The sequence below is a fragment of the Archocentrus centrarchus genome, chromosome 24 (assembly GCF_007364275.1).
Source record: "Archocentrus centrarchus isolate MPI-CPG fArcCen1 chromosome 24, fArcCen1, whole genome shotgun sequence".
NCBI lineage: Eukaryota > Metazoa > Chordata > Actinopteri > Cichliformes > Cichlidae > Archocentrus > Archocentrus centrarchus.
The window spans coordinates 13,038,506-13,057,291 of NC_044369.1; the positions used below are offsets into that span (position 1 = coordinate 13,038,506).

At 40.6% G+C, this 18,786-nt stretch overlaps 1 protein-coding gene across 2 annotated transcripts in view; it reads left to right on the top strand.

Moving 5' to 3' along the window:
* The window catches only part of LOC115774093 (glutamate receptor ionotropic, kainate 2-like), a 68,369-nt gene that overhangs the window by 12,943 nt on the left and 36,640 nt on the right, over positions 1-18,786 (top strand). Inside the window, exons 2-6 of one of the 2 annotated variants that reach the window (XM_030721161.1) lie at positions 5,018-5,185; positions 6,143-6,406; positions 8,840-9,021; positions 9,947-10,000; positions 11,487-11,660. In XM_030721161.1, coding sequence (XP_030577021.1) covers positions 5,018-5,185; positions 6,143-6,406; positions 8,840-9,021; positions 9,947-10,000; positions 11,487-11,660 — 842 coding nt within the window. The remainder of the gene's footprint in view (positions 1-5,017; positions 5,186-6,142; positions 6,407-8,839; positions 9,022-9,946; positions 10,001-11,486; positions 11,661-18,786) is intronic. The other variant, XM_030721162.1, reaches the window with a different exon arrangement.

Consider the following 18,786-nt stretch of genomic DNA (forward strand, 5'->3'; position numbering starts at 1 on the left):
CAAGCCAGACAAGGTAGATAAAAACTGTCGTTCACACACAATGCCTTCTAATGGTTTTATTTTGAGCTTCCATTGCTCTAATGTATAGCTGATTATAGTTATTGACTGATTAATTTATTGATTGCCTTTTTTGTGTTCTCATTTGATTAGTGTTTTTTTTCCCAATTAGATTATGGTGCTCTGTTTTGTTTCTTGTTTTTCTATGCTGTATATCATATTCTGTTTTAAATATCCTATTCCTTTTGCATGGGTTGACCTAAGAATTAGTCATTTGTGGTGAATAAGTGATCACTATTTTGTGCCACTTAGCCACCAGTGAGGAACACGATAGTTATTTTGATTCACCAAAATTTATTGACTTATCAATTTCTAATAACATCTCATCATCCAGTCCTCGATTGTGAGCTATATTTACAAGCTGCTCATTAACAGTTCATTAATTATCAGGTCAGTGCTGAATCCTTCCTCATTTTCTACTCAGCCACATCGCACATTTTTCTGCATCACATTGTAAAGTGTTACTCTCAGGCTTAATAGACACAGCCAAAAATGTATGGAGCATCTTTCTTGACATAAGAAAGAAAAGACTTAAGAAGCTGTCATCACACAGGAGTTGCCTGCAGATTTTGTGTATTCCGTGCCCTGGTCAGATTTTCAGGGATCCTCAGGTAGAGATAGAATGGGCCCTTGTGCAGCATTGGAAGGTCAGTCAACAACTCTACAAAGTGGAGCTTCAGATTAATGACCAGGGGCGGCGACTCTCTGCAGGCCTTCATGCATCATGTCCCATTCACCGCCAAACATGTCAGGGAGTGCTCCCACTAGGAATTTCAGGGATATTTATGGAGCGTTTCCATCACTTTTGCCTCCTGCCTTTTGCAGTGATCCTCCCTGGCTGAAAGATGGAGGAAGACAGAAGCAGGCCAGCAGGTTGGGGTGTGGTGGGTGGAGGTCTTGTAGCCTGACTGAAGGCCTTCATGTGCATACCTGGGCCACTTGCCTTAGCAACAAGGTTGTTCGAATGTTGCCATGGCAGCCACCCTGCTGCCCGCTGTCATCCTGCAGCTGCAATGCTGGTCATTAGTCACAGAGACAGGTCGTACACACTATCACAACGCCCTTCCTCCACCAATCAGCTACTCACATGCCAAAACTGCCAGTGCCTCTCAGCCATAGCATAGCTGCATGAGTCGCCATGGCAACATATCCAACTCCCGTCTCTCATTATACAAGAGCATCCTTCAGTAGAGAGAGCTAATTGTGCTAAATGTATTTTCATTCACAGTTTGTAAGTAACACTTTGGAAGTGCTCACAATTCAACAAAGTGAGGGGGAAAAAAAAGTCTTAGCTTTAATCTTTGTTCCGAACAGCATGCGATCGGCAGATCAGCAGGCTGAACATCATTTTCAAGGTTGTCCATTACTAGTGTTTTTCAAGTACGTCCTTCAGCGATACACTTTTTCTGTGTACAGAAGTTAATTTAGAATAAACTTAACTTCTGAGAGATATTAAGCCAGTGAGCAAGTTAATGCATGACGTTTAATCCAAAACACACTTCATTAACTGTGATAAAACATTAAAAGGGAGGAAAGTATACAGACGCCTTCCCGCATTACGCTTTGGTTTTGACTTTCTGCTCAGTCTTTCTTTCTCTCTTCCAGTGACACACACACGCGCGCGCGCGCACGTGCGTGCACGCGTGTGCACACACGCACATATCCAGGCACACTGAAACACTCCGATCAGCAGGCCCTGTTTTCTCGTCAGAGTGATTATCCAGCTCATAACTCACTCAGAGCTTTCATTTGCACTATAATTCAAACCAATCCCAATGATGGAAGCTCTATAATTCATACACACACACACACACACACACACACACACACACACACACACACACACACACACACACACACACACACACACACACACACACACACACACACACACACAGGGGATGATTATCTCAGCTGTGATTCACACACCTGCAATCAGATGGACCACAAAAACAAGTGAAAGGAAGATGAATGCAAATATGATAGAGCGCTATTAGACTTAAGCAAGGCAAATATACATCAGCTCTTCGGGGTTTTAATGTCTCTTAAGTTTCTTGCAAGATGCATAAAATCTACTTTGGGAAGGAAGATGAGATTGATCAGTCACTGTAATCAATAACGCACATGTTAACCAAATATTCGTGTGGCATATTAGATTCAAAGGAGCAGTAAGGCAAACAATAAGCATTGCTATTCCATTTGCTATAATTTTGCTATGTAATCTATAATACTTGACTTATCCCTTTAAATATTTAATGTTATCTTTTGCAGACTTGATTTAATGTTTCTGCTCTGTGTTCATAATGTATATGATTTCTATTAAACCAGCATGCCCAAGCCATACAGCTTGCCAGAGAAATCAGATGTGCATAACTTAATACCCTTATGCTATTTTCAACAGCCCAGTGGAGCTCAGCCTGCTCCCTCAGGGCTGTACTGTAATAATTATCTATTAGGTCAGACTGACATGATTTCTATCATCTTTAATGGTGATTTTCGGGTATTCGCTCCTTTGAAGATTAATGTGTCATTTCAGTAAAATGAAAAGCCATGAATAGCAACATGTTCGCATCATATTGCTGTATAGGAGGAGGACTAACACATGGAAAAATCATTAACTTAGCTCACTGAGTGACACAGTGAAGCTCAGCATGTGTACTTCATCCCCTTTTATAACTCTGTACATAACTTTTATCATACGCTGCAACACTAGACTCTACTGGGCTATATATAAATGAAAATACCATAAAATAAAGTAAGAACCCCCAATATATAGCTGTACTGTGGTGACAGTGACAAAGCTCCTTTCCCCGGGTTAATGACATCTTCTTTGCCCTCCTGCTCTCATTTTCTATCACTCCCTGCCATGGCTAGATGCTATTTATAGCTGCTATCTGTTACTGTAAAGCTCTCCTTCTTTCTTTCAAAAATGTGCCACTCTTTCAGTCTTACTTTTCCCTTTGCTCCCCGTAATTGAATCAATAAACAGGCTTTAAACTTTTTCATTTTGGATTTAGTCAAACTGACTCTCTGTCCTCCGAGAGCATGGGAGCCACGGATGGACTCCTGAACTCTGCTCTCGTCTTCTGGAGTGTTTCTCAAAGCTGCTCTCACAACACCCTTTCATCTTTTCCCCCTCACGCATTCTCTTTTAAGTTTGATTTTTGTATAGCTTCCATGGGATTTAGTCCACTTTCAAAGGTGTATCAACTGTTGAAATGTGTTGCCTTCCCATGTTTTTTTTTTCTTCTTATTTTTGTGGTTTAAAGTAGTTGATTGATTCCATAGCTGTTCCAGCACAGGCACATTGAAATATTCTTGATGAAATTCAATATGCTACATAATGCTGCATATTAGACCCCTTTTCACAAGCTTTTACTTCATCCTGTTGATGGATGTGTGAAAATACTCACTGACCCCAGTTACACCTGAAATTACATATGTGCTGAGTGGCTGGCTTGTAGTTTAGATGATGTGAATACTGATATATTTTCATAAATGTTCCTGAAAAACATTAAAAAACACACTCACAGAGAACAGAACATTCAAATTTGTTGCATTTTTTTTGTGTTTGAGAAAAGGGGACCCATTATGCCCATTTCAGGCTAAATATATTTATTCTTATAGTCTACCAGAATAGCTTAGAGTGATTCAAAGCTCAAAGTGATCCTGATTTATGCAGCCCCTCAGTTTATCCACCTTCTGAAACAAGCTCCTCTTCCTTTAAGCCAACTTTCTTCTAAATGGCTGCCCCTTGAAAACAGAAGGTTGGGTCACAGCCAGAGCTGTTAGGGATAGCTGCTCTAATTGACATCCTAAAGATCCAAGACTGGAAATACCTGTGCAAAATGGGTGTTTAGAGGTATTTAAGGATTACTTGCATTACTACCTGGGTTTAATATGAGCTACTATTTCAACGGTATACATATGACAGAAAAAAAACATAATAGGTCTACTTTAAATAAATGCTGACAAATAATGTCTGACACAATCAGGAAATAAGACACATTTATAGTGGCTTACTTTAAGTATTGTCATCCTTTGTCTTCGGTTCTGAATTGCATAAATAGACCAGCTGGAGCTTTAATTGTCTTTGTTCTGCTCAAAATAATTGACAGTTCTGAAGGATGCTATTTTAAACCGACAACGCCTTACTTTGCAGCGGTAATTATAGTGTCTGTGCATATATGTTTATGTAAAGGCTTTTATTTCATCAGTTATAGATATCAAAAAGGTAGCGAGATCTGTCAGGCAGCAGCAGCATTTTGCCCGCATCTGAATTTTCTACTGTTAAAAATCAACAGACATAAGAGTGGAATATACTGTAATGTTAATATGTTTTTAATTAGTATTGTTAAAAAATGCCCCAACATCATCCTAATTTCTGATTTGACTGACCTTCTCTTTATCTGTCTGTCTGACTTGCCTCTGTTTATGCCCACTTTAAATATGTTTCTGATTTCCCCCGTGGCTCTTATTCTCTCGTCTACCTTTTCACTTTAATTTCCCTCTGCTCTTGCCTGGCTTTCTTTGCTCGCATCTCATTTGAGAATCACTGAAATCAATGGGACAACTGGTAGAGTGAACCTTTCTGTCAAGGCTGAGCGAGGGAGTTAAAGAAGGGCAACCACCCCTGAACTCACCTCCCAGTGCAACTAATTGCCTATAATTATGCCAACGACTGCCACAGAATGCAAATCAGCAGGGATCCAAATGTCTACTCCACATTGTAAATCTGTTTCATGTCAGCATGTGGCTGAGCTGTGAAAAGCATTGAACACTGCAGCATCAATAATATGAGTACAAATGCTTAAAAAATGATGCACTGCTCGAGCTGTAATTGCCTGCATCATATCCATCATTTACTTGAAGTTTGCTTGTGTTACGGAATCTCTGGCAATTACAGGAGGCTGGACCCACAATTCAAAGGTCTTGTTCTCTCCCACTTTTTATCCTTCAGGAGGAATATTTGAATCCATTGAGAGTGGCCCCTCTGGAGCAGAGGAGCTAGCCTTTAAATTTGCCTTGAACACAATCAACAGGAACCGCACGTTGCTCCCCAACACCACACTGACCTATGACATCCAGAGAATAAACATCTTTGACAGCTTTGAGGCATCCCGGAAAGGTGAGTCAAGAGGAAGGGGAAGAACGATTAGCTGAATCTCACTGTGAGTGCTTTTCTTTTTTTTTAGTTCTTCTGTGAACAGGTCGCCATTTGGACAATCACTGCACTGTCCATTCTCCTATTTGAGTGTCAAACTGATGCCCGTTTTTATCAGTGAAAGGGGTAAAAGTAATCTCCATTGCGTGTATATTTTTTGCTGTGAATCCCATGTATGACGTATCACATTTGATAAAGGTAAAAAAAAAATGCACTGCAGGTCAGTGATGATTCACAGGTGTTTGGATTTATGGTGTCTGAAATCTCAATAAATTGCTGATGATAAAAATTATTGCATCACTGTTATAAATTTAGCTGTGAATGTTTAAACTGGGCAGTGATTCTGGATAAAACTGCAAAGTAAATTGAATAATATTTTCTGTTATTTGCCCCATCTAACCATTAACTATGCAGTCTACATCCACAAAGTCTTGACTTTTATTTGTTAAAATGGGCTTTTAATTGACTGAGTTTACAGAGAAATGAGTTAATGAAGAGAAAAAAATGACCAGATACCTTGTGAAGTCTACACAGTTGCAAGGCTTATTAATTTGCTGTTTTTTTCCCCCCATGTGTCCCTGTCTTCTTTTCCCTCTCTTTGTTGGACCACATCAATCACAACCACAGTGGAACAGTGTGAAAGATGTTCTTCCTCCTAGCCAAACAGGGGTTCAACTTGTATAAACAATGCTCCAAATCACTAGCAGCTGTAACAGAACACTCCACAGTCGGAATTAAGATTATCTGCTGGGCTGAGGAAATTACTAAGCACCAGTTCTGTTTATTTTTTTTTTTTGGTTGCTTCGGGTGATGTGGGCAAGAAAAAAAAAAAAGCAGAGAATGTGAGGCTTAGTGAAACTTAAAAGCATAACAAAAATAGAAAACTGTCTTTTTGTTTGTTTTTCCTTGCTACCTTTCCAGCATGTGACCAGCTTTCCTTAGGGGTGGCAGCCATTTTTGGCCCCTCACACAGCTCGTCGGCTAATGCGGTCCAGTCCATCTGCAATGCTTTGGGGGTGCCCCACATCCAGACCAAGTGGAAGCATCAGGTGTCAGACAACAGGGACTCGTACTATGTCAGCCTGTACCCTGACTTCTCCTCCCTCAGTAGAGCCATCCTCGACCTGGTGCACTTCTTCAAGTGGAGAACGGTCACTGTGGTCTATGACGACAGCACAGGTACAGGTACAGTTGGTGTCTGTCTTCCTTTTCCACCGGTGTGTGTTTTATATGATGATGGATGTGACAATTTTTAAAACCTGCAATGTTTACACCGTGCAATGTCCAGTAAGAAAGAAGTACCAGGTGATCTAGAAAAAGCAGCACTGCTGCTCAGAGTTCAGAGAGTGCTTTGTAACCTGTCAAGTTAATTCAGAAATCAATAGCTTACTGTTCTGCCTTAGTCCTCCAGGTGCTGCCCATGTCAGTCTTCCAGGAGAGTGAGCAGCAGCACAGAAAAAAAAAAAGAGGACCACATTACCCAGAATGACCCAATGTCTCTTCAGATTAATGCAATGCAGAATTGTAGTATGTGGGTGCTGACAACAGCCATTAATAACACACGGAGACACTTGATCTCTGAGGGTGGCAATCAAATGTATCTCTGAGCCATTTTGTTTATCCTGTGACTTTGCGGAGTGCCTCATAACGTGCTCTTTAAAAGGCAAGTCGTATTTTAGCTGGAGTACAGTGAGAGTTTTACAAGGTAAAGTATAATCACTCCAGAGAAGATAACAATATTCAAATGCTTATTCACAATTTATGAGCTTTTTGGCATGACATGGTTGACAACTAAAAGTAAGTAAATTACAGAGCTGAGAGGAGGATTAAATTTTCAGGTTGCCTAATGAATTCAATTTCTCCTCTGCACCAGTCTATATTGTCTTGTAGCTGAATCCTACAGTATGTAGTGCTCTAAACAGATATGAGAGCCCTTTTGTCCCTTTTGAAAGTATTATTTTCATTGCTATTTCGGGTATGTCTGCTTTCACATGTGTAATATATTGTAAATAGCCAGTCCTGCAGCATTCTAGCACTCATATATTAACCTCAGCTGATATCCCAATGGCTCTCCCCACTTGCCACATTATTTTGACTAATTTCCTTGACCTCCCCTCACTTCCTACCTTGGAGCTCAGTATGTTAACACCCTCACTCTCCTGCAAACTGTCCCGGAGAGATGCCAAATGGGGTGATCTCTCACCTCTCTCTGTATCAGATAGGAGTAGCTTGGGCCTCCTCTGCGGTACATATATGCTGTAATGCACCTGATGCCCTGAAAAGTGTGACAGCTGCATGGCCATGTTGTTTACCCCCTCTGTTTTCACCCGGTCTCAGGCTGTAATCACACAGCTTCATGCTCCAGAGCCCCACGCTGCTGATTGGAGCCTATCTGACGGCTGACAGGAAAAACTATCAGAGGGGATAAAATATTCACACACAGCCGTTAGAAGATTCAGGGGGAAAGTCTGAAGGAATTAGCCAGAGCCCACAAACATCTACAATGACAGTGTTTCCCAAACGTTGAGCTCCCTTGACAGATTTTTTTTCTGGCTTAACACCTCCCAAAGTGTCAGTTCGAACAAAAACAGGGAGACGCAGACATGCCCTAGAGTAGGGATCTATTGGGATTACCTGAGGAAAGCTGTATAGGTTCAGTATTCCTTCCTACAATGGTACTTTTTAAGGCAAGACCTGCATGTTCCTATTTCACACCAATCTTTTTGTAGGCCTCAGGGAGACCCAGCCCCACTCACAGTAAGACCATTAAACTGTTCACACAGCACTTCATTTCAAAATAAAAAATAGGCTGAGCTATCTTAAAGTGGTTCAAAAAAAAAAAAAAATCCTATCTCTCTCCAGTTCTCTCTCAAACCATCCTTGCTGCTCCATCCATTTTATACCCATGACAAGTAATCATCTCTCCCATCAATCCAGCCTCTTTCATCCCTGGACTCTGAAGTTCTTTACTGAGGGAGAAACTCATTGTAATCTCATCACAGTATCTCCCGGAGAGCTTTCTACCTGAGCGTGTGGTCGAGAAATGAAAGGTGAAGATTGTAGCTCAATGTGTGACGAAGGCGCCGGGCTCCCTGGGGGCAAGTACAAGCCGGGCAAACAGAGCCTCTCTCATCAGAATACATCTGAAGTGTATGTGAGAGAGGCAGAAGAGGCAGGATTGACCATGGCTTTCCATCTGTATAAAAATTGAACCTATTCTGTGCTATTCTATGGTATCGTGGAAGACAAGAGCAAATCACCATTTGGGAAGCTTCTTTCAGGATGGGACTTTCTGTAGGAGGTTGCAAAATGAGGCACTCTCTGTTTTGTAGTTTTTGTTATGGAACAGTGCAGTGTGCTGGCTTGGTGTAACATTCTCTTGATAAGTCCGTAGCTGTCTGTTTGCTTGCCAAGCATGAGTAGGAGGATCAATAGACTGTGGATTAGGAAGACATGCATATGAGCATATTTTTCTGCTGAGAATACATGATTCCAATTGGTCTCCATAGCCTCCTTAGAATCAGAGATGCTTTAAAATGGTGGCAGATCAAACACACCATATTGCTGCATCTTTAAAACGATCCTTTCACGCTATATATGTACCCTCTTTGTCTGCAGGTCTCATTCGACTGCAGGAGCTGATCAAGGCACCTTCACGATACAACATTCGTTTGAAAATCCGACAGCTCCCCACAGAGACCAAGGACGCCAAGCCACTTCTGAAGGAGATGAAGAAGGCGAAGGAGTTCCATGTCATATTTGATTGTGGACACGAGATGGCTGCCTGGATCCTGAAGCAGGTATCAACTCACCTTAATGAGTCACGATACTCTCCTAGACTCACGGTTGTCTGCAACTTTTGTGAACAGCATAAGTAATTTTATCACACTGTTCCTTGAATTTAATTAAAAGTAAGTTAACTACTGTATAAAATTTACATAATTTCCCCTTATGGAAATTCACACACACAAGACTGAGTACATACTGAGTACTCCTATGTATGTACTAAAAGAATGAATATAAGCTCATATGTGTTCTTTCTCTAAGAACTGATGCAAATCTGTGCATCTTTAATCTTCGTATATTAGATCTCTACTAGTGACCCATCATAATAGATGCTATCCATTGTACATATTTTTTTTAAATTATAAAGTCTAATTCTGCTCATGGGCATGTTCAATTTATTTAGCAGAGGCGCATTATTAATGAGAACCGTGGGGGTTGTTGTTAAGCTGAAGTCTCCTCACAAGCACATTGCACAGCGGGAATTCTCTCTATAGCTGTACGTCTACAGAAAACAAAATTCTTCATTGTGGTGAATATTTAGTTTGTTATTTATCCTTTCATGCACTATCCAATGCTGAGCCCACATGGGCTTGCTACATAATAAACATTTTATTGGGAGAAACATGAACAACATGAACATGTGTACTTTGGAGTGGCAGATTTTGCAAATCTAATTAGTGTCAGTGTCATGATACGATCTCAGTTCTAAGAGCAAAAATAACTGAATACGTCTGTTCATCAATCATCGGGACAATTAAATATGCCTCGACGGGCCCCCCACTTTAAACTTTTCCCATCTCAGGTGCTTTTCTGACAGGTGTCAGGGTGACAATATGCATTAAATAACAGCTCATTTAATAATTTTAATATCATAATGCATTCATTAAGCCATTTGTAATTGACTTTTAGTTACCGCTTGCTTTTTATTTTTCCCTGTAGGCCCTGGCAATGGGTATGATGACAGAGTACTATCATTACATTTTTACTACCCTGGTGAGTACACCGGCACTTTTTGTTGTTGTTGTTGTTGCTGTTGACAAGATGAGATGATAAGCTGTGTTATGTTTTTTTTCTTTTTTTCCTTTTTGCACAGCCCTGTCCACTTGGTAATGTGCTGTTTGGAGAGATTTCTTTATCTGGTCCTATTGTACTGCAAACATTTATCTGTTTTTTGCTTGTTGCAATGAAAAATTAATCTACCTGTCAGTTTTTCATTTCTGAGAATGCAGTTAAATACCACTAACCGGGAGCTAGTCAAAGAAAAACATCCCATTACTTTCATTTCGCGCGAGGCGTTTTTGAACCTGAAGTGCAATTTGACTTTGTGATCACAGAAACCGATGCCCTTGAAAAGCTGAGTCATTGTTATGAAGTCTATTATAAATATACTCTTTTCATTCCACAGTGTCTGTTGTGAAAGTTCAACTTTGAATTATTTTCTAAATTCTTAACAACCTTCTCACCTCACCTGGCTGACCACTACCCAGAGTTTAGGAAACAAAAGCAGTTGGAGGTATTTTAGCCTCACTCCAGCAGAGATTGAAGTTCTCTAAATTTCTTTGATCTTAGCCTCTACAAAGATTGCTTCTCACACTCCAGATGAAAAGCAGCACATCTTCACTCAGCCCAGAGAACAGAAGACTGAGAGCTTAGATAATAGCCCTGAGCAGATGAGACTGTCACCCATTTGGTCCATTATAGCTCTAACAAACAAATAGCCCGCTGTGTTGTTTGGAACACAGTTGGAAAGGCTGAAGGAAAGGTTAGAGAAAACTGACCTGAAAAAGAAATTTACCAGTGCAGAGGACATGTAACTATCCCTAGTGCATCCACATACAGTAAGAACCTGCCTAGATGAAAGGGGAGTGAGTGACAGCAGGGATGTCATTGGGAAGGGGAAGAGAATAGTGATTATAGGCCTCTTTCAGTGGCATGCTGTTTCTTGTCGGGATGGAAGCATGCCTACTTTAACATCAGTCAGTGTTTGGCAGAAATGGAAGCCAGTGTGTTGGCCCGAGCTGCTGCACACTGGTACCAAGCCATTCATGCTGCTCCCGGAATAGGACAGCAAACATTGACCACGGCAGCCCCATTCTGTGTCCATCACCTGCTGTTGCTCTGTCAACTGTGTTGTTGCGTCCCAGAGACATCTGCCTGGTGAGATGCCAGACATGCTGTATGCAGGGCAATTGGGTCGTCCTTTCCCTTCCACATGATAGATGGCAGTCCACCAAACGCACGCCTGTAACCTTGAAAGTCTTGCCTTTATCAAGGCTACTGTCTCAGCATAAGATGAAATAGCTCCTGAAATCCCTTCAACTGTACCCTTTTAGCTCTCACTCATTTGGCCATAGCTGCCGCTCAAACGTCTACTCGTAATTATGAAAATGAGCGATGCATAGCAGTGCGGGAGGGAAGATGAGAAAATCTTTTTTTTTTCAGATCAAATGCAGTTAAGCTTTGATCTTTGTGCCTCTAGGACCTTTTTGCCCTTGACATGGAACCATATCGCTACAGTGGAGTCAACATGACTGGTTTCCGCATACTCAACACAGAAAACTCTCAGGTGTCGTCAATCATCGAGAAGTGGTCAATGGAGCGATTACAAGCCCCACCCAAACCGGACTCGGGCCTGTTGGATGGTTTCATGACGGTAGGCTCAAACCTTTTTATCTACAGGTGTATGTGTAATGCGCATTACGCATATGCGCATACAAAAGCATACAAGTATACTTTTTTCCCAGTTCTGTCTAAATGCCCAAAATATTTGGATCCCATGCGTAAAGTAAGTTTTTCTTATGCAGAGTAATCTTCATGAAAGTATAGATTATTGTTGATGAAACAAATGAGTGTTTTCAAATGGAGAGTAGTTGTAGAGGAGAATAACTGTAACTGAGTGCCAGTTGTCAATCACAAACTCAACTGTGCAGGGCTCCTGGGGTGGGTACTGCATGGGGCTTTTGAGTTGGTGTTCCTGGGTCTAAATGCTCAGTAATGAGCCGGTGTGAATGGTAATAGCCGTTTATCTGCCCTCCTGCCTCTCACAACTCTCCTCTGGGAGCGTGGCCAAAATATGACAATCTGTCAGTGTTCATGCAGAGAGAGGGAGCAAATTGGATGGAAATTATGGCCCTGGTTTTTTAGGATGGCATCCAAAAAAGCATGGGATAAGGTGATTTGAAAGTGAAAAAGGGAATGGAGCTCGTCATGGACGTTCAAGGTCCCTTTCTGGGTCTGTTGTTGTAAACAGTCAATTTACTCCACCTCCTTCACAACACCTTCCTTGGAGACAAACACCTTTTTTAAGCCAGCCTTTCTCTGTTCTTGGCAGATTTAAGATCTGGTATACAAAATCTGCGTAATGAAAGAAGTATCTTTTCAACAGAGACTTAAAGCCAAGCCTTTGAATTAGCCACAGCACACGCTGTCTATTCATATCAATCACAGCCTTAATTTGCGCTTACATATGATGGAAAATGAACACACAGTTTGCAATGGATTTAAATGTGTTTTCTGTTAATTTATCTACATACACTTTACTTTGACATACAAATTACGGCAGAAATATGCAGCACACCAAACAGAAATATAATATGCTTTTTCCCTCAGTCATCTGCATCTGTATTTTCGTTCACTTTTAGCACTAAAATGCAGAAAAACAAAGCAATTATGTATGCAGAAACATCTCTGCAATGCACTTGACTTTTTTTTTTTTTGCATCACTGGATAGCTGAAGTGATTAATTAGCATTGCATGAATCATTTTGTCAGATTCTATATTATGTATTGACATATCTCATTGGATTAGAATCACTGGGCTGAATAATAAATAATACATCCAATGGCAAGCTTGACAAAGTGCTCTCTTTCATAAGTCTTGGGCATTTTTGTATTTATTCTTTAGAGTGTTTCACCTTAAGATGGTTCTTTGTAATGAGCGAATGCAGACTGTGCAACCAGAACATGCAAACACTCGTTTTAATGTCATATTAAATACATAATGGAGAAACCGGTCCGCTGCTCATAAAAAATGATTCTGTACTCAGATGAAATATGATCATGTTTTTCTGTGACACAAATATATTTAATTCTTTCGTTGTTCCATAGATTTGCCTCATACTTCAGCTATACTGCCTCGGGTTAAATGTGACACCTTTAAGGGTGTCATTAAGTAAAGTGAGGGAGTGCTGTACCAGCCAGTGTGTGACCTTTCACCCCCGACCTTGCCTCCAGCCTTTTATTTCTCCTCTCTCGTGCCTTGTTCCTTTTCTGTGCAGTGCAGAAGCCTTGCTGGGCTCTGGGCTTGTTTGTGCTCGGTGACCAGGCAACAGTTGTGTAGAGATGGTTACCAGGACAACGCCATCTGTGTCACCTTGTGATTGACTGAGATGAGAGGAGGTAGAGGAGGGGAGGGGTGAGGTGAAATGGGTTGCGGCAAAAGGGGGCCGAGGGGGTTGATGAGGAGGAGGAGCAGCAAGAGAAGATTGGGCAGGAAAGATGGGGGTGAGGGTGTTACAAATATTGAGAGGTGATTGTGATGTTTGCTTACGCCACTAGTCTGGTGTTGCAGGGTACTGAATAATCACAGACACTTGGTGCTTTGTTTGAGGCCAAGCATCTCAGGAAAGGACGCATAATGAGAAGTCCTTCCTCAGACCAGGCAAGCTTGAAGCCACAAACACACTGAGCCCCTGCCTCCTAACGCTGTTTGACAGAGGTATCTCTGACATGGAAGGACACATAATCAAAGTAGGGATGCTAATTAGTCCAGTTATTTTGTGTGTGTGTGTGTGTCCACGCGCGCGTGTGTGCCGTTGATCTCGCTTGTTTGTGTCGACTCTTTGACAATATCCCCCGAGTAATGTGAAGCTCAAGTTGTTTTAACCCTCCATCGTGAGGTGAATTTACAGCAACTAAAGACCTGCAGTCTGTGTACTGAGAAATACACCCAGCAGATTTATTAGATATCTTGTGTCTAATCTGATTATTATTTTGTCCCATCTGTTTCTAATTATTGCCTGCAGCAAATGAGATATTTGCTTTTAATGCTTTGTTTTAATTTGAATTATTTTAAATCCCCATTTGCTGAGCTAAGTATATACTTGGATTTAACTAAGGAGAAAAAAAAAAAAAGCTTCCCAGTTGTATGCCTTGCCGAGGTTTTAAGCCCAGATATTTTCTGCATCTCTCATTTCATTTATGTCTGCATTTCATTGAGCTATAATTACCACCAGAGAGAGCTGGATGTTCTCCAGTGTCATCAAAACAATTGAAAATTCTGGTGTAATAGCTCATAATTATCACTCTCTTATTAGCAGAGAGCAATTGTTTGGAAAATATGTTGGCTATGACATGGGTGGTGCTGCTCCTTTAGATCACATGGGACAGAAATAAGACACATGGGCTAAATTAATTGAAAACCACAAACACTACACAGATATGAGTGCTCAGCAAAGGGCACTGTAATAATTCTTAATAAAAAAGCATTGAAAGTTAGATTTGTAATTAATATGCACTGGGTATTTGGATATTTTTCTTTTATCCAAGTATTTTTTCATATAGTACACAAGAAAAGGATACATCTTCTGAAATCCTGAAACTGTTCTTTATATAACACTATGTATGGTGATAATTTCTTTTAGCTTTTCAGTGTAATTGCATTGTGTAACTGCCTTGATGTGTAATTGTTAGTGGCAGCCTGGTGTTCCCCCATGGGATATAAATTACACGCCTAACAGTAAACGTTACATGCATGTATCGGGTCCCGTTTCACCCGATTTGCAACTTGCAAGCTGTGATTTGCAATATGAGACGATCTCCTGCATCCTAATTTTAACACATTTCATTAGGCAAAACAAACGGCTTGCACGTCGTGGCGGAGAATGTGAGAGCCCTTTAAGCACTTGCACATGTGAAAGTGGGTAAAATTGACTTGTGAAATGTGGCACTGCCAAGTGAGCACACCAGTTGTTTTTGTAACACGGGCCTCTGGATATTATTCTGAAAGCAAAATCTGGAGCACGCATGCATTTTACACAATGTGAAATACAACATTTAATTGTTTAGACTTCTTTCTTAATACTACATGACATAATGAATCCTCTGTGCCCCAGTTCCAGTCAAGAAGTGTTTGCTTTCTCCAGCGGTTACCGCATTTGAACTGAATAATTGGAGGCATATTATTGGAATGATCTTGTCATTATCACCAGTAACTACCAGATCAACAACGACTCAAATTCTATCAGCAGATTTTAATGTAATTTTTGTGTGTCACAGTTCGTGCCTTTTAAAATAATTTGTGATAAGTATACTTCATTTCTGTTTGGGTTCAAATTAGGGATAATGGGAGCAGAAAATGAATTAGGAAGAGGGAAAAGGAGGAAGCAGTTTTGCCCAGAAATGATGCACGGGAGTAAAGAGCAGCAGGGGGAGAGAGAGGAGAACAGACACCTAGCTGCATTAACAAGCACTGCTGGGAATAAAGTGGGAGACACCCACACAGTGAGAGCAGAATGGAGGAGCTTGCTAGGTGGCAGCTACATGCCATTTACAACGGGTTTGTCATGCATGTTTACATGCAAGTGTGTGTTTGCAGTGCACTGCATGTATGTTTGAAACACATACTGGAGGATTCAGTTCCCTGTTCCAAGAGGGGAGGACTTGGCTCAGATTTGGCCTCACTAGTGGGTTTGATACGGCGCATGACTGCCTGGAAACTGACAATGGGAAGACAATATTGACACACGAATCCCTCTCCCAGTGTGCTTCATTCATACAACATTTCAGCCAAATGAAGGACCTCGGTGTGGGTGTTGAGCCAAATGTGGTGCTCCCCAGTCAGAATACAATTGAATACATGCTGTAATTTTGCTTGATATGAGTCACTGCACGAATAAACCTTACTAGAAATGAAATAGAACAGTTGGGGAATCCTTTTATTTGTTCAAACTGACTTCTACCCCGCAGCTCAACGAAGTTCAACAGTATCATAAATATTCACATATTTCTTTTTTTTTTTTTCAACATTATTTAGTGTGCTGCAGTAGATTTTTTAAAATATTCTTTTTAGTACAGTGCTCACCCGATACCAGTTATTTCAAAATGTAAACTATCTCCTCACCATCTCTGATAACAGCATTTATGGATTATCTCAAATCTCCAGTATGAGACATTTTTGAATCAATCATCATTGCATCCTGGTCTCCTTTTCTTTCCATTTAATATCAAGATGCTTAGTTATTGCATGTGATATAGGACAGACAGAGCTAGCAGAATGAGCTCCACACACGTTCACAGGTTGGTTGCGTCCATTAGAGCAATGTGATCCCTCCCCCTCCTCTGATCCCAGTTGGCAGAGGAGAGAGCCTTTTAAAGACAGCAACTGTGGAGAGCAGACACTCGATGCCCTGTGCCGGGCACCACCAGCTGGGCTTGGCACAGTATCAACATTATTAGCACCAGTGCTCCCTTGGTCCATAGAAGCCTTTTGTGAGTGAGAACAGCCAGGGAGAGAGGAGGAATTAAAAGGGGGATTTATTATCCTGTTTTCCTTTGATTTTATTTCCTCTAACATATTTGACTTCTGTGTCTTGTTTACTTAATAAAGTAAATTAAAATTAAGCATCATATGGAAAAGATAGAATATAAATATTCTAGCTTAATATGTTTTTTTTTTTAATCTTTACATAAAGATGTATAAGGATAAAAACACACCGCACATGACATTCCTCAGCAGTAATATAACCAGGTGCCTGCTGGTGTTTTATAAGACAATAAGGGAATTTGCAATCGGAGACTGCAACCATCATCAGATTACTATCATCCAAATAGCCCCTGGAGGCCAGCGCAAGCAGAAGAAGCTGTGTGTTATGATCACACTTAGGCTCGTGGGTATTGGCTGGCCTTAGGATCACTTGGCAAGCTATCATCTTTTGAGAAGCCATCCCTCCCACCTACACTCACAATCACATGAATGCACGCACATACACACACACACACAACTCATCTTAAATTCAGTTCTGTTTGAAGAATTTATATAGCGCCAATTCTTAACAATAGCTATATTAAGACACGGTAGATTTTAAGGACAAGATCCTAAAACCTTAAGAGAGAAATCCAACAATCCCCTATGAACAAGAACTTCCAGACACATAAACACACACATATATATATATATATATATATATATATATATATATATATATATATATATATATATATATATATATATATATATATATATATATATATATATATATATATATATATATATATATATATATATATATATATATATATACTATACAGATGAGAAATTATGGAAAAGCCTACAAAGGCTGTTTTTGTATGGTGATGGATCACCACAGGCCACTGTAGTTTCACCGTGCTCCGGCATTGATTTTCCAAGTCAATCCAAAGTCTGCCACATAGCTGTTTATTCGGTTGACTGCTACCAAAGGATATGATTCAAATCATTTTCGTTCTAATCAAAACAATCAAACACCCCTCATTTCCTATGAGGAGGAGGTGTCAATGCCATGCTGCACTCCAGTTATTGCAGATCATACTTGAAAAAAATAAATGCACAACAAAAGCATATTATTATTCAGTATCACCACAGAATAAACAACAGTTTATTGTAGTACACATTTTTTTTTTAATGATACCATCTTCCTACCCTGGTAATCTGGAGAGACCCCTGTAAAATGGCCACTGTTAGCAGTAACGCAGATGTAATTAACACTGGCTGTGTTGTTTACACAATGGATAAAGTGGAGACTCCTACATCCTCCATCCTCGCTCTTCTCTCCTCTCTGGGCATGTGAGTCCACCAGATGGTAGGGAATTAAGAGGGACTGTTCAGTCCTTTAACTACCCTCCTCTCCTCCTTCACCACACAGCCGTTTAGATCTAACTTTCTTTTGTCATAGCTGAAGCCTAGCTTTAAATGACCCCCTATTTAATCATAACCCATGTTTTACTTGTTTTCAAGAGGTTGAATAGTAACAGCTTTGCCACTCTGGAAATTTTGGAATGCATTTGACAAGAACTGAGGGAAGATAAAACTTTCAGAGCAGGCACCTACTAGCCTCTTTAGCAAAACCTTGCTGGAAGCTGATTAAATACGAGAAAAGGCCATCATATTAAACAGGCACTTAATCAGGTGTAGGTTAGGCAGCATGGTGTTAATTAGGGCAGACTCTGAAATGGACCGTGCTGCCAGCAGCATGCTGTTGCCTGAAGGGTCTGGTGGGACACCACCGCTCTGAGCAATCACAATCTCTTTTGTCAGACTTGATAAAGTAGTTAGGCACAGCATCATATTTGATATTTCGTGCAGTTGTAATCTGTGATATTTTTAACCACGCTCGTATCTTGGCTCCAGAGACGGTGGGCAGCGTGTCACTTGGCTGCTCCATCAGTTTGTGGTTTTGAGTGAACAACTTTTGGATGGAATTGTCAAATATGTTTTTGGTACAGTCATTTCAAATTTAAGTTCTTGGTCTTGTTATGTGCTGAATTAAAAATTTTTGAGAAACGAAAAAAAAAAAAAACTCAAGTAAGATGAATCTTTGTAGGTAAAACCTAGTATTCTGGCAGCAACACCAGTAGTTTGTTTGGAGCAAACAGAAGATAGACTAGATAGCTGGCATGTGCTGCCTGGGCATATTTGAACTGCTTCACCAATTTAGCTGTGTAAACCAACTGTTTACAAAATCTGACTGGGACGCCAACGTCTTGCTCTCTCCCCTTCTGCCTTCAAATTACAATTCATCAGCA